The sequence below is a fragment of the Microtus ochrogaster genome, chromosome 8 (assembly GCF_000317375.1).
Source record: "Microtus ochrogaster isolate Prairie Vole_2 chromosome 8, MicOch1.0, whole genome shotgun sequence".
Lineage (NCBI taxonomy): Eukaryota > Metazoa > Chordata > Mammalia > Rodentia > Cricetidae > Microtus > Microtus ochrogaster.
The window spans coordinates 87,945,578-87,967,592 of NC_022015.1; the positions used below are offsets into that span (position 1 = coordinate 87,945,578).

Consider the following 22,015-nt stretch of genomic DNA (forward strand, 5'->3'; position numbering starts at 1 on the left):
TGTTTCAAAATAGCAACAGTAACCCTAAGATGAAGTTTAAAAAATAGTTTGTGTCCAAATGTATCCTGTGCACACATGCAACCGTTCAAAGTCATCAGGGGAGGACCCCAAGTATGGCTCCTTGTCTTTCATCTTGTATTTTTGAGGCATAGTCTCTGATTAACACTGCAATGCCAAGTTAACTGGCTGTCAAGTTTCCAGGGATTCGCCAGTCTCTACTTCCCATCTTGCTGTAGGAATGCTACCACACACGGCTTTCACAGGTCCTCAGGAGTCAGACTTCAGCTGTCACACAGTATAGCACACTACCGGGTGATCTCCTCAGCTCCAAACCATTTTTGAATTGCATGGCTCAAGTTCCTTAAGAACCATTTATTTGGGGGGTAGGCAATTCCTTTAATCCCAGCACTAAAGGGGCAGAGGTAGGTGGATCTCTGAATTCAAGGTCAACCTGGTCTACAGAGTGAGTTCCAGAACAGCCAGGGGCCACACAGAGAAACCCCTCTCAAAAAATGAAAAAATAAAAACCACTATTTTTATAAAGAATAGCTTTAAAAGATACCAATGCCACCCGCAATAGTTTCAAATACGTTACCTCACTTTTTTCTTTTTCTTTAGTCTTCTGCGTACTAGCATGTGAGTAAACAATTTGGGGGTGGACAGATGGCTCAATGTTGAGTGTATACTCCTTTTGCAGAGGACCCGGGTTGGTTTCTCTCACACACACACACACACACACACACACACACACACACACACACACACACAACTGTAACTGTAGCTTCATGGTTCTCATTCCCTAACGCTTTGGACCTATAATACAGTTCCTCAAGTTGTGGTGACCCCAACCATTTCTGTTGCCACTTCATAACTGCGATTTTGTTAGTTATGAATCACAATGATCTGCTATGCAACCCCTGTGAAAGGGTTGGAACCCATAGGTTGAGAGCTGCTGCTCTAGCTTCAGGTTAGAGGTCCTCTTCTGATCTTTGCATGTACTATATGCACACGGTACACAAACTCATGGATCCGTAAGTGCACACACTGAACACTCCATGGAGCACAAAGGCCGATGACAGCATGTCTACAGCATTTGTATCTCATGATTATGTCTTTAAAAGAAACTTCTCCATTCTTAGGGGTGGGGAGTCATATTGTCTTTATTGTGCTGTGCTTTTAAATTTAATTTTAAGCTCATCTGGGCTTTCTTTGATGAATGGTATGACAGCAATCAATTTAATTTTCTCCAGCAGTTTTCAATTAATAATTCCTTATGGCCAGAATAATTTTAAAAGCCAGTGTTAACACATGCCTTCATTCCTATTTTTACCCATTTCCCATTACCCCGTCTATGCTTACACTACTATAACTGTTTTAAATTTAATTGAACTTTTGAATAATGTGATGTATTTTTTTTGGGGGGGGCCACAGCAAGTTCCTTCTATTTCTTTCTTCTTTCAATGGGTATTTTCCTATTTTCATCTGTTACACTTCCATATGAGGATTTACATCATATTAAAAACAAGGGTTTTGGTTTTTGGAATGGCTTTGTATAAATTCATATATTAATCAAAAGGGAAATGACATGTTTACAACAGCCAAAATGTTCTTATTATCAAATGCTTATAAGCTTCTGGGCTTCTCCATAAAGAAAATCATGCCCATTATTTATGCTTATAGCAATGTATACAAACATAACACATGTCTAAATCACATGTGTACATACTACACCTACAGTATATTCATACATATACACTACACCCACAGTACATTCATCCATACTTACTATATATACCCAGAGGACATGTGTGCACATATACTGTATCACCTACAGCATGCATACACACTATACCTACAGTACACTCATACAAACTATAAGCTACACCTACAGTACATGCTCACATACACACTATATACAACCACAGTACACGTCTGTGCACACACTACAATGCATAAAGCACATGTAAATAATTTTATAGTCACTGATCTAGAGGTTAAGGCTGACTGTGTCTGAGTTGTGGCTACCATGTTACAAAGTACCCTCCCTGTAAGTGGAACTCAACATGCATGTTATAACAGTGAACCAGGTTATCAGAGCTAGGACATTTGAACAAAACTTATAACAAGACAAGTTTAAGGACATTTGTACAAGATTTATTTTTCGTTAACCACAATGTTTTAGAGTGAGAATATACACCCAATACAGGAGTAATTCAAAATCCACCAAATGTTTAGAAGGAGAGAGCCCAGGCCAGTGGCGTTGTGCCCCAGCTCAGGAAGTGAGAGGTGACAGACAGTACCAGATCTACCATGTCATATGACAAACGGTTGGGAAACTGGACAGCAACGCCTCATTCGCTCTGCTATGCTGGTGGGCGGCAAAAGCTTGGTGCCTTCATGGCATTTCCATACTTTGTATGAGCATTTGTTTGAGCCACAGTTTCTCATTTTTAAGTGACATTAAATTTCTCCCCAATCGCACGGCTATAACACTGACAAAGACAAAGAAGAGCCAAGGGTGTCGTCAACCATTCACCCAAACACACCCTGGGAGAACATTCAGTCTTACTGCACTTAGTATAGTCCCAATAGTTAAGTGACATATAAGAACCAACACAACTATTGTTTTCCAAACCACTCAACTCTTAACCCCATGCTGACGACTTTCCCAGAGGTGCAATCCATCAGCACTCTTCTGAAAATGAATCAAGCCTAAAGTGAAGTTCTTTACAGCAGAGAATGGTTCTGTAAAACAGCAGGTCCTGCAGCGAGGTGGCGGACCCCTCTGGAAAGAGGTTCAAGTTAAGGTCTCAGTTAGGGCAGGAGGGAGGAGGCAGTGACTACAGTTAAGTAGCAGGGGGACTAGAGAGGAGACATTTCCTTTGGGAAAGAACAGGTACCTTCTTCCAAATATTCTGAGAGTCAGGAGACAAGGGAAATTTTGATGTGGCAATTAAAGCACAAGAGCCATTTCTCTACGAACCTCTGCAACTTCTGGTAAAAATGAACTTTATTTTGCACAGTTTTTCTGAACGCAGTGATCACAAGAGAAAAGGTTCTCTACACTGGGTTTCAGCTGTGTCAGTTACCAGTGTCACATTCCAACTTTGAATTTTAAAGTCCCCTTAAGAGATTACCACTTGGATAAAAGCAAATACAATATTCCAAGCTACGAGCTCAAGGGATACACCATAAAAACAAACAAACAAAAAACCCCAAAACTCTAAACACTCTAACAGTTGGATAGCTAATGCAGGCTTTTTGTTGTTTCTTATTATCTCAGATTAGTATATTCTATGAATATACATCCGTAGAATAATGCTTAGTTTAATGTTGGCTGCTTAATAACTGAATCTTAGCTCAAGGGCAATTAACCAGAGAAATAATTAATTAACTACTGTGAGAGGAAACAGGAGAAAACAAAACAAACACAGCCTCAATAAGACAGGAAAATCTGGAAGTTATTTACAGGGAGAACCGAGAGGTCATTTAAACACTATGTGCTCCTCTTCCCATGACCTGCAGAAACCAGTTTTGTTTGCAAGCTCACCACGGCCTTTGCTAGTAGGTGTATGAAGCCTCTTGTGCCGATAACCTCTGATGATGTTTGGTCTATACAGAGTACATTGAAGTGAGGAGTGTGCAAATTGTTCCTGAGGAATCATTCATGTGTGCAAATTTGCAACCTGACAAAAAGCAAACAAGGGGGGCAGCAGCTACACAGGTCTGAGCACTAGAGACATATATGCAGTGTCGTAACCAAGGGCACCCATTCCTCTGCACTCTGCACCTACACACAAACCAACTTCATCCTAGCAAAAAAGGAGAGTAAACGACTTGTTATGGGAACCAGTAACTAGAAATAACGCACAATTTGTGGCTTTCTTTTGGGGCTGACTTCCAGGCAAACGCACACACTTGCCAGCTTAGCCAAATAACTGCACTACAATGACTGGCTAAGCGATCTATATTATTTGGCTGTTGAGGATCTGGTTAAGTAGTCCTCAGCAGGAGTAGAAAAAGTGCACACTGCACTGGCAAGAACACATTTTCTGGAAATACTAAGTGGGAGAGAGCAGGTTTTTATTTCTTCAGAGTTGAGGACTAAGAATTCTGTCAAGATTTCAGTTAATAAGCTAGACCAATTTCACCTTGAGTAAGTTTTACAGACTGTAAGGATCACACTTTCCCCCACACCTTTTAGCATCTGTACAGCTGTAGCCAACTCTAACTCAAAGAACTTCACAGGCTTTCCCTGCACATTTTGTGCTAACACAGAATGAGTATGATTACTTCTCCATTAATTTAATAACAAAAGCACTCACTTTAATGCCAATTTACATAATATAATACTTTTTATAGGGAAGGTTCTGTTAGAGAAAAAAGTGTACTCTCTTTCAGGGAAGGAGTATAAATTAAGACACTGAGCTACTTAACTATGTTCAAGAAATGTTCCAAGTTTGCTGTCAAAAATATTAAAGCCATGTAGAAGAAACCAGTTCCAAATGATATTACAACCGTGCGGCAAACATCCCAACAGAAAAGCAAACTTTGGACTTCTTGATGAAATGAAAATTTCCCTTGCTATTAGAGCAGAAAAGGCTGTGCAGGCCACAGTAAGAGCCTGCCTGTCCCTACTCTAGGTTCTTCAATATAACCCAAATGAAACTAAGTCAATTAAAAACCCCACAAACTAACAACTGCAGAGAAGTACCCAAAAGAGCCAAGCTGTCAGCTCTTACTATTCCTCCCCTAGACCATCATTTACAAATCCTGAACTGCTATAGGGCAACGTTCTTGTCCCTGTATCCCATTTCTAACTCTCTGCCCACTGAGTTCGCAGCAGTAGCCTGAGGAGGCATTCTCTGAAGGCTCAGAATCACTGTCGGCTAAGCCTGCTGAGCACAAAGCCAAGGCTCACTTCATATTCAAGCAAAACTGAGGAGAAAAATATTTTCCTTCACCACGTCTATTTGTTGTTTACCACTGGAAAAACACCTGGAGTAAGCTTCAGACTTTTGTGAGGACCTAAAGAGCACTGTTGGTGCAGTGAGACAGAAAATCCAGCTGAAGGAAGCCTTCAAAAACCAGTGCAAACTCTCCCCTACTGTATTCAAATATCAAACATGATGTTTACAAGAAACAGGGAAGAGTTGACCTTTTACAAATACTAAATGCATCGATTAAAATGAGATGGACCAAGACTACTCACCATATTTGGCTTTACTAACACCGCTCCCTAGAGGGATTCAGGGAGCAGCTCCCCCTGTTGGGCAATCTCTACAGTAGCACAGCCCTGGACCAGAGCTCCACCCACACTATAGACGCTGGTAAGTTCAGATGGGGAGATGGCAGGAAGGAAACCACTCAGTAAGAGTTGGTCCCCATGAGAACTGGGACAGAAGGTGAATTCTGACCCCTATCCATTTTCTCAATCGGGTCCTGCCAGAAGGCCACACCAGAGGCCTTGGTGGGTCAGTTTGGGATATCAACTTCTCCAGGAAGCATTTTGAGTTTGATGACATGGTCACACAGTTGCAAAAGTGCACAAAGCTCAAGGCACAGAGTTAAAAACGTGAACTGATGGGGAAAGTTATAGTGAAAGCAGTTATTAGCATTTTCCTCCATAAGACTAGTGCTAAACATAGACCGATTCTGAATTTAAAACATTGTTTGGGACACGGGTGAAAACACTGTACTGTAGCATCTGCTTGGTTTTAAAGCAAAGATATCTTGACATGAAGATACCATGTGGCTAGTCTACAAAAGAACAAGACAAGTGCTTAAAAAAATTCTTTCATTTTTGTATTTTTTGGAGGAAGCTGATTTGCATGTTGGGCTTCACTTAGCAATGGCCACTCTCCAAGACACTTGCTCTGTAGATAAACTTAATAAAAGATTGTCCCATTTCAAAATCACCCTCAAGTCTAGCAGCAATTGTTTTTGTTAGTTCTTGTTTTTTAAAATTGAAAATCAAAAGAAGGAAGTGTGGCATCCTCTCTGAGAACAGCCTTTGACAGAGCTCCTGAGTGGTGCAGGCCCCACTGTGCCTGGAACAGTGTCTGCAGCTCCAGTGTCTTCTCTCCGGGAGAAAAGTCCTTCAACAGTTACTATCTGTATCCCCTGGAACCTGCACAAGCGGACTGGCTGTCTGGAAAAAAGGTCAGAAGAAAAACTATGACAGAGAGCACTCTGTTCACACACGCTATTTCTCTCCTGATCCCAAGGCCAGGACTTCAACTTCACGAGTTGTGCTGTGCCACCTGGACCACCAACTCCACCCCAGGGATTCCACACTTATCCTCAGAAGCTGGCCCAGACCAAAAACATCAACACAGGAAAAGCATCACTACTCACTATAAGCCAACTCATCCCCAGCTCTCTTCCGGGACTGGTCACCTCTAGGGATAAGAAAAGAGAAAGAAGTCAACAAAACTGACTGGTTTCTTTACACACAAAACCAGCAGAAATAAACCGAACAGCAAATGCTGTCCTAACCCAACAGCCTGTTTAAACAGATATTAAACGTCAGCTGAGTCATTTACCCCGAGTATTTGTACCTCAAGGGTATGTAGTCTGTAAAACATAGAAAGTTATTAAATCTATAAAATCTATAAGGACAGTTTACACTGAGAACTAGAAACAGGTGAAAAGTAAAATATGTCTTTGACGACAATCTTGGGTTCTGTTAATATTATCCCCAAGAACCGGCACACAGTAACCAAACTTTAAATATCAAACAGAGAGATGTTAAAAATCTTGCCCTCAAGCCCCAAACTGAGACCCTCCAAGCCTTTGGAAGTCAGAAACTAAGGTGTCTGCAGACCCTTGAGGTGGAGAGCACAAACCTTCAGATATCGTGCCCAGTCTAGCTTCACAAGCCTAGAGGCAGTCAAGAGTGGTTGTGAACAGGCCTTACGCCTCCTATGAATCACACTCTGACTTCAGACACTAACAGAAAACTCCAGTTCTTAAGCAATGAGCAGTAACGGCTCCACTTGTCTCAACCAAGGGTACAATCAATCCTTCTTCCTGAAATACTTTTTTCTTAGCTTCTTCTGACCCTCTCCCACCCACTGTTGGTTCCTTTGCTGCTCTGACTAACACAGCCATGGGCCACCTTTGCTTCTCCATACACATCCTTCCCTTTCTTCTAAGATGCAGACCTTGTCAGTCTGTAGCTGGGAAACTTACAGACCGCTCTTGATTTCTGTCTGCCTGAGATCTGTAGGTTCAGTATTCTCATTATTAAATACACACTGAAAACTACCATACCAAGAATATAACATCTGTTCAGCTCCATCCTCAAACCTTCCTCAGGCTTGTATTATTCTTGACAAAGAGTCAGAGTGAGCTTATACAAGGTATAAGATCAGTTCACACCTCTGATTAAAACTCTTCATAACTTTCCACTACAGTTTAAAATCAATTCCAATTCATCTGGACTACATCTCCCACCTCATTTTCCAGCACTTACCACCTCTGCTCACTTTGGGGTGGTAATCTTTTTCTGTTTGCTGCTCTCTCCCCAAGGCGGTTACATAGCTTGTCTCTTCCTCCTCACCTCACCACGTCACTGATAACCCCTAACTCTACTTCATTCTCTAATTCTCTCACAGTGCTTACTTTTTACTTGAAACTGTATGTACTTTTGCAAGTTTATTACCTCTTTGCCAACAGTAGAGCGTAAGTACCACGAAAGTGAGAACTTTGCCTGTCTTGTCCACCCTATAGTGCCTCAGTGTCTAGAACGTAAGAGACACTGGCAATCTATCTGCTCAGTCAACAAATTGGTTAATAATTCACAATCTCAGATATTACTAAAAAGCTGACCTGAGCATCCCACATTTCAATTAACCAAACAAAGTAATACCTGATTACTAAACCAATGCTAATTTTGAAATGTTGTAAGATTTTGAACAATTTTCCAGATATTCGAAGTTCACTCTTTCCCTTATTTGGTGTTGACCAAGACAGACATCTCTTGCTAATCTAAGGATCCTTGATGACTGGCAGAGAGACCATAATACATGCCTGGAAGGTATATGGTTCTTTACAGTGAATATCTAAAAGAAATTCCACTGTATTCTCCAGGAATAGTCCTGAGCAGCCTAAAAAGATATCCAACTTTGTGCCCTACCAAATCCAGCCGAGCAACTTCTGTATTTATAATACTGATTAAAACTGAAGATTCGAAACCTTTTATCAGAATCTCTACTTCTAAACAAAGTATCCATTCCTACCTCCTCTCTTGTTAAATAGAAAACGAAGACAGACCAGTAATAGGGGTGAAATGCAAATGTGGAAACAGTAGGCCAGAGGAAAGTAATTGATGCAGATACAAAAAACAAAACTGATTCGTGAAGTCTGCCCGCTACACACTGCTCTATGAAATGGAAAAGCCCAAATCCAGGGGCCTCCCTCTCAGCAGAACAAACAACAACAACAACAAACCAAAAACACCAGTATCTTTACACAGTTTTACTATATTCCAGAAACAGAAGTCACCTCTTCTCAGGCAGAACACCTTAGTTGCCCTTGCAAAATGTTTGGTGGGACTCTAGGCTGGCCTGAACAGTATACTCCAGCCAAGGGCCCATGTTTTCTGTTTCAAGGTATTTCTGACAGCAGACATCAACCTATCCTCTCCAACCAATTCAATTACCCACAAGAAGATCACAATGCTTCAAGACTATATTACCACTCTAGTTTCAAAATAAGTCTTCCCTGTACTCCCATGCATCTAAAGAGCTACTGCAGAGGAGAATCTATCTGAAGACATTTGCATAGTATGTAAAAACATTTCAAAGACTTTGACACAAAATGAAGAGCTTGGAATTCCAATAAAGAACCACAAACTTCGTGAAATAAAACTCACAAATTATTGCTCAAGTCCAAAGAGGCAGTCAAAGAGTTATCTGAGAACCTATATATTTTGGGGGTTTCTCCCCTTTCATATCAGTGAACACTATGTCTCTCTAAGACAATCCTAGCTAGATAATGACTCAAGAGAACATCAGTCTGACAGGGTATTCCAAAGAAGGCCCATGACACAGAGACAGGCTTGCAACAGGGCTGAGCATGGCAGTCCTTTCTGATAGGTGGTTAATAAGCCTAAAAGTGGGTCATAGGATGTCAGCTCTGGCAGGGCCTACTCTGCTCAAAGTACCTGTCAGAATCACTTAAAAGGCAGTTTAATCCTCAGAGTAAATGTGTAATATAGTGTCAACTATAGAAGTGGCTTAAGTTTGTGCTACAAGACATCTCAATTTTACTACCTCTTAAAATACAACCTCATGTTTAAAACTCAGTCAGAAGCTGTTTTAAAGAATTCATTATGAGTAATAACAATTCTAATTTACTTCAAAAGCCTAAGGCAGTTCCCTGATCCCCTTAGCCTTGGCAGTACAACACTACAATAGTTCTCTGAAAGCAAAAGAAATACTGTATGATGGCGCTTCCAGAGTCAGCTACTCATTTCATTGCAACCCAACTCTGACATGATACATTACGTGCATCCATGAAACTGCCAAAGAATGTGGCATTAATGACTTCACTCCATGCACAAAATACTTCAATACTGGAAGATACAGGATTCCTCAATCTCAAACAGAAAAGCTACCTCTTACATTCAAGTAACACCTGTCTGCACTGACACTTCTGGTGTCAGCTACTAGGGAGGGAACTAAATGACCAGTGGGATTCTCAGTACCTCCACTACCTCATGACTACTGATGTTCCACACACAATGAAGTCCAATCTGTGGACAGACAGACAACAACATTTCCTTCCTTTCTTAACCGAAACAGATTAAGTAAGCAACCATGGTAAAAGCTGTTTTTGTTCTGTTTTCCTTTGTTTGTCTGTTTCTGAAATCCAGTTTGGTCTCAGAATTTTTTAGAGAAATGCCCATCCTGTCCCATCAGATAATCAAGATTCAATCTGCTGCTTGGGTCTTCATTCTCACAAGTTTTCTTAACACTAGGTATTCAGATACCAGAAGATAGGAGAGACAGAAAAACATGAAAAGTTATGAAAATATAATTAGTGTGTCCTTGACTTCCTAACACAATCAAGTACTTTCCCACTGAAGATCACCAGACTTTTATATTAATTCATTCTAATTTAAAGAAAAAAAGACCTGTGTTTACTATGATTTCTCTGGGGTACAGCCATAACTGCAAACATTTTAGAAAAATAAACATAAACACCAAAAGCAAGGGAAGGAAAATTTCTGGACATTTATAAAGAGAGACTTTACTTTTAAAGAAAATTTAGATTTAGAGAAAACATGACAATAATGTTTTTGTGTCGTTTCAGGATTAATGTGAGAGAAGGCCTTCTCCCATCTAACTGTTCATTCTTCAAAATGCACACAGAAATGCACAGCTTCCTCCAGCTTAGCACCCAGCTGGGAATGTCCAGATAAGGAGCCCGCAGCTCCGGCTCTCAGACAGTGATACTTGACACTCTCTCTAACTAAGCTACAAGCCTAGGAAAATGGGCTTCATTGTCACTAAAGGAAAGCCAACTTGCCTGGTAAAACCGTTCTGTATAAGTTCTCTTTGAAGCTTCTGATCTTGAGCGGCATATTCAGATAGTTCAGATTCCACAGCTGGAGGCAGAATGTTTGGAATAAACTTAGAAAACAAAGTCGGAGCCATCTGAACCCATTCTGTAAAAGGAAACATATGATTTGTTAAGAAAATAGTAAGAAATTTAAAAAGCAAGTTTCTTATTTAAACAACAAGAATATATATTAAACCAAATGAAAACTTAGTCCAGCCCTATTTTGGTGAACACACAAAAATGTATATTTTTCTTTCTAAAAATTATAAAGAAAATTGACATTTTTACATTACTGATTCAAGAAAATTAAATGAAAATCTGTAACTTTTGTCTAAATCTTGCAAAAAAATTATAAAGATGTATGAAAACACAAATGAGATTACTGTACAATGCTGAGTGGAAAAGGGTGTGCTGAGAAGCAGCTAGATGGCTAAACCAGCTCTCTATGAGCCAGTAATTCAACAAGAAACCAGTCCCAGAACACAGCACTTCAGAGGGAACCAGTATAACCCAGAGAGGAAAAAAATCCAAATGGGGCAAGGAAGTGGAGAACTAGTTAGTGCTTTGAAAATAAATCTCTTTTGATCCCTGTTAAATGACAACTCTGTGTGGGAGTGGGAATACAATAGTAAAGAGAATTACATGGTTATCAAGAGAAAGACCAGAAAAATAATCTATAGAAAATAGAAGAGCAAAGAGAGGACATAGGGATACATTTCTACCAGACATAACAAAAATGTGTATTAGAGTATTTGTACAAATCAGGTTCAGAGAAGAGTAAAAGACAGGATAAGCCAGGTGGTGGCGGCACACACCTTTAATCCCAGCACTCGGGAGGCAGAAGCAGGTGGATCTCTGTGAGTTCAAGACCAGCCTGGTCTACAGAGTACATTCCAGGACAGTTGGGATTGTTATACAGAGAAACCCTGAATCAAAACAAACAAACAAAGACGGGAATGAATTATCTGAAGAAAAAATACACAGCATTAAGTAGGCTTGCTAATATTAATTATTCAAGGTAAAACCCACGTGCACACTGGTCAGGGATGGCACTGCACCTGAACTTTCTGAATAAGATCTTCCATGAGCACTATTTAGGTTTTTCCAAGTATTTCAGGTTAGGGCTTTCAAAATGGCCCCTTTATAAAAATTCTGGCTGTTTATACTGAAAGAAACATGACAATGCTCTATAAAGTCGGCAAGCCTTCTTTAAAAACTGCAATCTGAATCTGAAAGCCCACATTTGTGATTCTGTGTGGTGGCGGCCAACAGCAAGTAAAAAGTAGAAAACAATGTGCAACTGCAGAAGGGTTAAAGAGAGGAAACGTGCAGGAGCCGGAGCAGCGCCGGCGGCCAGCCAGTCTGAGACTCCAGAGGCCAAATCCTTCCACCAGGTGGTTTATCTTCAAGGAGTCGTTAACATAAAGATAATGAAACAAAAGCGTATGTATTAGATGAAAAGAGGCAGAGTAAGATTGCTGCAGCTGCTCCAAAAGTGAGTTTTTAAAAACTCTGACGGAAAGTTAAATCAACGCTAAATCCTCTAAATTGCCAGTGGGTGAGGGCAGGGTGAAGGCTGAAAAGCTACCAAGGTGACTGAAATGTGGCACACAAAGACTAACATGATTGAGGACACCTGTGGCAGAAGAAGCTTCTATGTTTCAAATTCAGCTTTTGAAATATTCCAACCTTAATCTGTCAGGTGACTAAATTTTACTAGACCAGGAACATAATGGGTACTGGCAAGACATGGAAATGTCAAAACATTTAACAGCGTCTCTGGCATGCCTAGGGTAGCAAAAGGTTAGTCTGTGATAAAATTCGCCTTTTGAAAAGGACAATTCTCACAGAATCCTCCTCACAAGGAGTATAAATCCTATTTCTAGAGCTCAACCTGGATAAAATAGCATTTAGATAAATAGGCATCTAAATTTTTTTTCTACCCATAGTGATTAGCTTTATTCTGTAATTTTGCTACATATATTAAAGGCCATGGTTGATAAACCTGCCTACTTATGAGGCAGAATTTGTCATTCTACACTGGGAAGACTTCCAACATATAAGAAAAAATCATTCATAATCTATTATACAAAAAATTCATGAGGATTCTTAATAACACTATATGAAAATGAAATTCAAATATCAGAAAAGCTAGAAGAAAAATAATTACTAGAAAATGTAAGATATTTTTAACTTTATAAAAGCAATTACTTGATATAAATGATTACTGTTAAAAGTTACAACGAGTGAGCTCAAGACCAAAGTTAGATAATAAACATGAAAACTACAAGTCACTAATCATTTTATAGTACCTCAAGAAAAAGTAATTTCTTGCCAGACAGTGGTGGCAAATGCCTTTAGTCCCAACACCTGGGAGGCAGAGGCAGGCAGATCTCTGGTGACTTCGAGGACAGCCAGCCAGGGCCACAGAGAAACCCTGCCTCAAAATATTAATAATGATAATAATACTAGTAATTTCTTTTTTTTTTTTGTTTTTTGTTTTTTTTGTTTTCGAGACAGGGTTTGTCTGTGGTTTTGGAGCCTGTCCTGGAACTAGCTCTTGTAGACCAGGCTGGTCTCAAACTCACAGATCCGCCTGCCTCTGCCTCCCAAGTGCTGGGATTAAAGGCGTGCGCCACCACCGCCCGGCTAATAATACTAGTAATTTCTTGATAGCAGTTTCACTTGGTTCTTGGTTCAAAATTTAGCAAACTAAATTTAGCAAACTATATTTGTAGTGTCTTTTAAATCAATTATCAATTCATCAAAAATAATCATGAAATTCAAGTGATGCATACCAAGTTAAAAATGCTTATTATTGGTATCAGGTTAAATTCTTTTTTTAAAGATTTATTTATTTACTTTATGTATATTGATGCTTTGCTGACTTTATGCCAGAAAGGAAACCAGATCCCACTAGAGATGGTGAATTGAACTCAGGACCTCTGAAAGAGCAGCCAGTGTTCTTAACCACTGAGCATCTCTCCAGTCCCCAGGTAAAATTCTTCATTCACATTTTATTTTTTTGGATCTTCAGATAACAAAATCTCACAAAACAGTAATTTCTGTACAAAAAAATAAGTATCTTTTGTGTTTACTGATTGTAGGACAATGTTTTAACCTGAGATTTCTACAAGCTTCTCCTGTGGGCATGCTGTAAATGGTAGATAACTCGGTGGCAAACTTGATGTCCTACAAAGGCTCTTTGGATTGCTTTGCATCCACCATGTTTTTCTATGAAGAGGCACAGCAAGGTCATTTACATGCCTCCCTTGTGAATATGGGCACTGCTTATGTTTCTTCCCCCAAATTCTCATGACATAACTTTATCAACTGTTCTAATCCCTTGTCAGTTATGTAATGAGCTAAAAGATGTAATTTGAGTGTGTATTCTTACACATACTTACAGTGTGAAATCAAAGAGAAACTCCATAATAACAAACACACTATTCACTTTCTTGCTTTGTTAGCTATGAGGCTTTCCGGCTGGCTTTAGAATCACCCCTCCTGCTTCAGTTCACAGATGACTGTACTTTCAACTGTCAGTACAGCAAATTATTCTGTGGATCTCTCTCAGGTGCTACAAAAACCAAAGCAGCTGCTTTTCACTGGTAGAAAACGAGTTCCAAGCAAGTCCTAAACCAACATTTCACGCAGATTTGAGTTCCAGGATTTTTACTACAGTAAACCCAAATGTCATTTGGCCTTAGAGAGCATGTAAGAACCAATGCCCTTTGGATAAGGCTGTAATAAATAATAACACAGGCCCAATCCCAACAGAAATGACAGGTGTTTACCTGGTCTGAGAGTGTACAGGCCTTTCACAATATTTGCCATAGTTGAAGGTGTGACCTGAAATGGTGTTGACTGGGCTTCTAAAAGTAAAGCTGGAATAAGAAGAAAAAACAGGTAAAAAAAAGAAAAAAAGAGAAAAAGAAAAAAGAAAAGAAATAAACAAAAATGAAAAAGAATTAAAAAGAAAAAAAAAGCATGTAACACTTGCTAACAGTAAAAATTTCTCTCTATTAGCATTTTGAAGGCCAAAGAGGTAAACACCACAAGAAGAGCAGCACAAGACAGATCAAAAGTTTATACATACAGAACGATTACAAAGCCTTTACACAGCACTCAATAAAACAGGAATCTGTTGCTGACTAGTAACTGAAGCAGGGCAGAGTCTGAGAGAAGTAAAGCAACAGAACTGGGGGACTCATTACATAGCTCAAAGTGTCTGCCTGTGTGGGGAGAAAATGACAGGTGACCCTTATTTCTTCAAATCACCCTCATCTCAAATGCTTGGATCACAAGTTTTCTTGGATTTTATTGGCTGAGCATCCCTAATGCAACAAATCTAAATACTCGAATTTCTGTCATGCTCAAAAAGCTACAGATTTCAGCTGGGAATGGTGGCACATGTCTTTAGTCCTGGCCCTCAGGAGACAGAGGCAGGCAGATCTAAGTCAGAGGCCAGCCAGAACCACACAGTGAAACTCCCTCCCTATCAAATACAAAGTAAATTATAGATTTCAGAGTACTTTGGACTTTCAGGATTAGGGAAACTCAACCAATAATAATTTTATTAGCTGTATCAAAGCTTACTTTCCCAAATGCCATAGCTCCATCTTTCTACTAAAAAAATCTTCTTATGCAAAAGGGCAGAGATGATGACAACTCACCTTTTCTACTTCAGCAACTTTGAACAGTCAACTTTCTTTTATATAACCTACACTTCCTCCATTTTTAAAACAAGGAATTACTTCAATAATACTTCTATAATCATTAACATACTAATTCCATGTCTATTGGGAGACCAAGTGCCACAGTCCTGAAACAGTTCATTTTTAATTCGTCTCTCAAAGATTAAACAAACAAACAAAAATACCCACTACAGAAATATTGCACTATCCAAAACAAAAAAAGGGGGGGGGGAGAGAAAACTAAATGGTTTTTATAAGCCAGGTTTGTAGTTAACTATTTTCTTTTATCCTTGTCTTTTTAAAAATGGAAATACCTCCTTACACCTCAAGGATTTGGTAACTTCAGACATGGGGTATGACCTGCTATGGAGTCTGCTAATAAAGATCACCAGAGGTGCTTTATCTCATTATCCAAATATAATTTCGATTCTGAATAACAAATTTTAAGGAAGACAAATGTGAACCGTCATAAAATCATGATATGTCAAAATTTAATGTTTAAAAACTGAAATTCTAAGTGCTGTGTTCCGAAAGCCTTAGGTACTCAGCATGTACCCCAAATGTAAGTGCTCTTTTTACCAATCTAAGTCTTAATTTTTGACCAATACCTGAGGTCTTCATGCTTAACCACATCCTCAATATGTGGCTAAGTACTGACCTCAACAACAGTCCCTCCATATTTCTATGTCAACTTAACAGCTATGAAGAAATGGCAAATTTAATAAAGCATACAAGGCATATGAAATGTGCATAAATAATCTGGGGCGGACTATAATTAATTATATTCAAAGAATAAATATTACTACAGCTGGGGGTGTAGTTCAGTTTGGTAGTGTTTGCCTACCATGGACAAAGTCCTGGGTTTGACCCCCAGCACCACGTAAACCAGGCATAGAACGTGGAAGAAGGGGATCAGAAGTTCAAGATCATCTTTAAGAGTTCCAAGCTAGCCTGGGCTACAAGAGATTATCTCAATAAAGCAAACAAAACAAAAGGTTATCAAGAGCTGATAAAGTATTTTAATAATTTGATAGCATCTTCTTGTCTATTTATACTCTTGGGAGAAAGTATTCAAGTTTAAAGGATTCTCCAGCTTTTTTCCCCCTAAAAGAACTGGGATTTACTAAGGATGCAAGGGGTGGGGTGTTTACTGCACCTAGCAAATTCTGGCCTTTGCTATCTTTGCTTTAACCAGAGGAGCATTTCATATGGTTAGAAACTTGTATTCCCTCTGAACCCTATACTCACTCTTTCTTCAGTACACATACCACAGAGACACTGGTTTTACATGGACTGGAGCTAGTAAAGTGTTGTTCTTAGTAACTGGTTTCTTCTGAAAGTCATTTATGAAAGAACAGGGTGCTTCAACAATCCTGTTACTCACAGAAGTGTATCAATCACAGGGTATTCTAATCTCTCTTCCCATGTTATGGCATTAAACTCTTAAGTAAATTGCTGAGTCCTGAGCTCCACTGATGTTTCAAAGATTCCTTGGTGCTAAAATCTTGCCAAGGGGTTTCTTACTTTAAGTTTTCATTACATGTACTTAAAGTGTGTGTGGTGCACACATGTGCATGTGTAGAGATCAGAAGACAACTTCAGAGAGCCACTTCTCTTTCACTCCTACTCCAAGGATTAAGACCGCCAGATCTGGCAGAAAGCAGCCTGACCTACTGAGCCATCTCACTACCTTTATTGTCCAGAGGATTCTGACATCATACTTTCTCTGAAATGTCCAACCTGATTATGAATATATTTATTCTCACATCTGCTCAGTACAGCACCATCTAAATACTTCAATTAATGTAAATCCTCCTAGCTCTACATTCAGTTTAATTCAAAGTGAAAACTTTTTTCTAAGAAAAGCGATTTTGTTACAGTCAAAACCATGTCACTTTATATTCTAAGGACACATGTATGCAATGACCATGCACTGTGCCTCACCTATAACAGAAACTGTTTCTTATTCACAAAGTATTAATTCATGAACATGAGGACATCGAATACCAATCTGTCTGTAGCACACACTCTTGCCTTATTAGTTTAAGATATGAACTCTCACACACTAGTCTGAAATACCCCCCCCAATGAGAGATGGGGGTCCATGATGTCCCCCAGTAGTCTACCCAATAGGGTGCAGGAAATCTTTCCTGTGTCCAGGACTTTAAACACAGTTCCAAGTTTCTACTCTATGAATCTTGGAACATTTCACTATTGGAGAAAGTCTAAGAAACTAAAACTGCACTAACTTAGCAGTCATGCAAGCCAGCAATAGAAAGCCCCAGCTAGACCACATCAGCCAGTGCAGAGCAGGGCAGAAAAGCTGCCTCAAAAAGCCCTTTCCAGAATATACAGCAGATTGAAAGACGGTGCTGGCTGGAGCCACTGTACTTCCAACTGATAGTTAATGGAACAGTAGCATGTCCAGTGTGCTAAAGACCAAAGGAAGGAAACTAATGCTACAGAAATGACTACTGTACGTTAGTATGGACTTGGTTTATTAATATAAGTTTAAGGTCAATTTTGTTATATGTACTTTTCTACTTTTGTTTAAGGTATTATGTTTATACAGCTCTACTTCAATCTCATTCTGAGGGTTCAGGAGGCAGTATCTCCATTTTGGACTGAGGTAGAGGTAAGAGCCAGTGGCTGGCTGCTTTGCTTTTCTGGTCTTCAGATTGAACCCCAATATCTGTTATCTGTCTCTGGGTTTTTAGTAATCGTGCTACAAACAAATGTTCTGATTTTTAGAAAAACACAGACATTGGGTGTACTTACTTGTGTTGTTGCCACTAGAGTCAAAATACCAACCCTGAATTACTGTTGTTTTGACCTTATTTTTATCTGTCTCAATTTCTATGGTAATGACCACCTACCTTAGTGTAATGAAATTTACATAGTATTTGTAAAGTATCTAGAACAGGTCCTACTACATGTAAACCGTGTGTGTACCTGTTGAAAATCCTTGTGCCGATCATCTATGCAACTGTTCAAACATTTACAGAGCTTCTTTGTCCTGGGACCCAAACCAGTGTGGCCAGCAGCTGTGTCTTCCATCCTACGTACAATACATACCAGCTGCTCAATAAATATCTGATGTGTTTAGTTTAATCCAGCCTATAAAAATGTAAGGCCTTTTCTATTTGCTGGGAAAAGGCTGTATCCTTTAAGTGTCAATTTCTGAAAAGCCCAGACTAGAAAGTACTTACAGTCAATTCAAGTATAATATTCTCTTTAATATTTTCTGTATATGCAATAAAGTTGACTTCCAAATTATTAGCAAGTATAAAGTCATTTAGAAAGAAAATACATTTCTATCAGACATAGTGTTTCTTTATAAATTTTTTTTTAATATTTATTTATTTACTATGTATACAATATTCTGTCTGTGTGTATGGCCAGAAGAGGGCACCAGACCCCATTACAGATGGTTGTGAGCCACCATGTGGTTGCTGGGAATTAAACTCAGGACCTTTGGAAGAGCAGGCAATGCTCTTAACCTCTGAGCCATCTCTCCAGCCCTCTTTATAAAATTTTAACAAAGAAGAAAATGTGCTTTAAAAATTAAAAAAAAAAAAAGCCAGGCAGTGGTGGTGCATGCCTTTATTCCCACCACTCAGGAGGTAGAAGTAGGCAGATCTCTGTGAGTTCAAGGCCAGCCTGATCTACAAGACCTAGGTTCCAGCACAGGCTCTAAAGCTACAGAGAAACTCTGTCTCCAAAAACAAAACAAAATTTAAAAAAATTAAAAACAATGTCAGTATCAAGGCTATAACCAATGGTTAGAAACTGGTGCAGTAATAAAACTCTGAATTCCAGAACTTGGAAGGCTCAGGCAAGTGTAAAATTGCTTACAGTTTTAAGCCAACACAGGCTAAGCAAGGCCCTAAGAGACTCTGGACTCTTTGGGAGCTAACTGATGTCAACTGAATCTATACGATTTTGTAAAAACTGTGCCTTGCAAAAGTAAACTGGTCTAGTATATAAATCCCTTCTCTTAATTTAAAATCAAAAGTAACAAAAAGAGTTTGTGATCAAGCTTAAAAGAATTACTTTGTAAATTTCAGTAAAACATCTGTGTGGCAACAACTAATTACAACTGAAATACTGCAAGAAAATATAAACTACAGTCTACATTAGTACCAAATTACTAAAGAATGCCTTGCTGGGTAATGACCAAAACATGAGCTTTCTTGAAGGTGCGGAGAGACAAGTGAAGGTACGCCTGGAGTCTACTCCTTTAGTTGAAGAGGAAACGATGCCACCTACTGTGAGCCAGGAGTGGGGAAAGACTGAGCTTGGCACCTGTCCCTTATTTAGCTGTCTACACAGCCATGGTAAATCCTTTACAAATGCTCATCCACAGGAGGCTAGCAGCTTGCTAACACGGTGAGTAGCAGCCATACTAGACTAACAGTAGAAACCAGATAGACACCTAGCACCCCTTTGAGAGTCAGTGATACTGCAGTTACATGCAACCCTGCTAATCAAACTTCTGCTCAGTGAAGAAAGGCAACACAGATCAGGGCAGGCACAAGACAGTGTCCAATACATGACCTGCCTAAGTATTCCAACAACAACAGATGACTGGTAAATTAAAATTTCAACCCCAGGTGTCTCTCTCTGCAGACTGAGGTCTGGTTCTAGAGATGTCAATATTGGAATTCAGAAGACAATATTCTCAGATGAAAGGAAAAGAGTAAGAATGAGCTGGAGAAGAAAGGGAAGAAGGAAAAGGAGACCATGGCTAGTACTGTCTCCCCCCATAAGAAGTGAAATTACTTACGCATTAGACTGTAAATGTGCTTTTCTGCAACGTGTTCCGTAAACAGCTTTATAAGATCATCTTTTAAGTCTCTGTTAAGTTTAGTTTCTATGTAAAACTTATTCTGAAAAATAAAATAAGTTTTTATATATCAACAAGGGAAAGCAATCACACCCATGAGTGGGATACCAAATAGTGTTTAAGGGAATAATGTATAAATGTACTGATTTAAAAAATAATAATAAGGCCAGGCGGTGGTGGCGCATGCCTTTAATCCCAGCACTTGGGAGGCAGATGCAGACAGATCTCTGTGAGTTCTTCTCTCAGCGAGAATGTGGGAATGGGATCTGTGTATGGGGGTGCAGGGTAACACAGAGGGGGATAAGAGAGGGTTGTAGAAGAAAGTAAACAGAATGTACTATATATAGGATGAAATGGTGAAAGAACAAATTTAATAAAATAAAATTGTGAGGGGGAGAAGAAATGCCTTTCTTCACTCTCAAAATTGGGCATGATTTCTTCCGTCACCTTCACTTTTAGGCTCATTCCATTTAGATGTGAAGAATAAGGTAGTGATTACACCCCCTACTCTCAACTCCAGATTCATGAAGACACCCATCGTTAATCTGACTCAGGAAAAGAAAACCAGAACACAATTAACCACATGGTTTGGGAGGTAAACAGAGCTCTAACTTACCATATATATGAAAAGAGGCACGATGCTCTGTAATGCTCCCATATACTGTCCCAGAGCTATATTAAATCTCTCAATATAGAGGTCTGGAGGGCTGGCCTGTAAGAAAGCATAGCAACATAAGCACTCTGAGAAACCATCAACCTCCTGCAATACAAACCAACTTAGAAAGAAATCAAATTCCCATAAGATGTGTAGTGGGGTGTGTGTGTGTGTGTGTGTGTGTGTGTGTGTGTGTGTGTGTGTGTGTGTGTAAGAGAGACTTATATTTTAAAGTCAGCTAAGGTGTCTTTGTTCCAAATCAGTTTAGTCACCTTTAAAAACTGTAGAACTTTAACATATTATGTTTTTAATAAATCACCATTGAATTAGGGAGACAGTACCTACAGGAATCAAGCTATATTGGGAAGAGGGGGGCTCAAACATGTAAAACAGGTTCAAGGTTCAAGATACTACTAGAGGGGCTAAAGAGATGCCCAGCTGTTAAACATGCTTGCTGCTCTTGGAAAAGTATCCAGGTTCAATTCCCAGCAGGTTACAACCATCTGTCCCTCTGGTTCTAGGGAACCCAATACCACACAAGCACTCTACACATGAGGTATACAACATACACTCAAGTAAAACACTTATACACATACGAAAAAAAAAAAAATCAACCTCTCTTTTTTTTTTTAAAGACACTGTTAGAATGGCTAATAAACTTTATAATGCTAGCTTGGTTGTAAACAGCTACTCTAGCTAATAAACTATCAACATGAGAAGTAAGAACTCAAAGAATTCACATATACATGCAGGTCTAGACTGAAGTACAGTATAATGCACACCTCCTAACTTCACCCACTGCTACAAAATACTAAGCCACAAAAGTCACTATGGAAACCTCTTTTTTACTGTGTGTTGACTGAACATGTCTGGTCTCCCAGTATAGCTGTATCTGAAATAAGGAAATAATTAAAACTCCATGAGGTCATAAGGGCATGGCCCTCATCCTACAAGACTGTGTGCTCTATAAAGGATACCAAAGGGCTTACTCCCAAACATTTGCTATCAAAATGTGGCACAGAGGAAAGGCTTTGGTGAAAATGCTTCTTCCTACAAGTCAGCAAGAGTCCTCACCAGGAACCCCCTAACCCAGAACTTGATCCTGAACTTCTCTGCTTCTAAACTACTATAAGAAATAAGTTTCGTCAGTATTGCAATAGGATAGGGTCATTTCAGGTTGCCTATCCTCAGCTGCCCAAGGAACTAACTGGGGACATCGCCTTGGGCTCCTGGGAGCCACTCTAGGTT

At 39.4% G+C, this 22,015-nt stretch overlaps 1 protein-coding gene across 4 annotated transcripts in view; it reads right to left on the reverse strand.

Annotated features, from left to right (window-relative positions):
• Positions 1-2,138: 2,138 nt before the first annotated feature.
• Cacul1 (CDK2 associated cullin domain 1) overlaps positions 2,139-22,015 on the reverse strand; it is a 55,790-nt gene continuing 35,913 nt past the window's right edge. For 2 of the 4 annotated variants that reach the window (XM_013348182.2, XM_013348184.2), the window contains 6 exons: positions 20,729-20,824; positions 20,053-20,155; positions 14,367-14,456; positions 10,537-10,675; positions 6,358-6,401; positions 2,139-6,147 (listed from right to left, as the gene is read on the reverse strand). In XM_013348182.2, the coding sequence (XP_013203636.1) occupies positions 6,101-6,147; positions 6,358-6,401; positions 10,537-10,675; positions 14,367-14,456; positions 20,053-20,155; positions 20,729-20,824 (519 nt within the window). In that variant the 3' untranslated portion in view covers positions 2,139-6,100. Of the gene's footprint in view, positions 6,152-6,357; positions 6,402-10,536; positions 10,676-14,366; positions 14,457-20,052; positions 20,156-20,728; positions 20,825-22,015 lie in introns of all 4 variants that reach the window. The other 2 variants (XM_013348183.2, XM_005352566.3) reach the window with 1 other exon arrangement.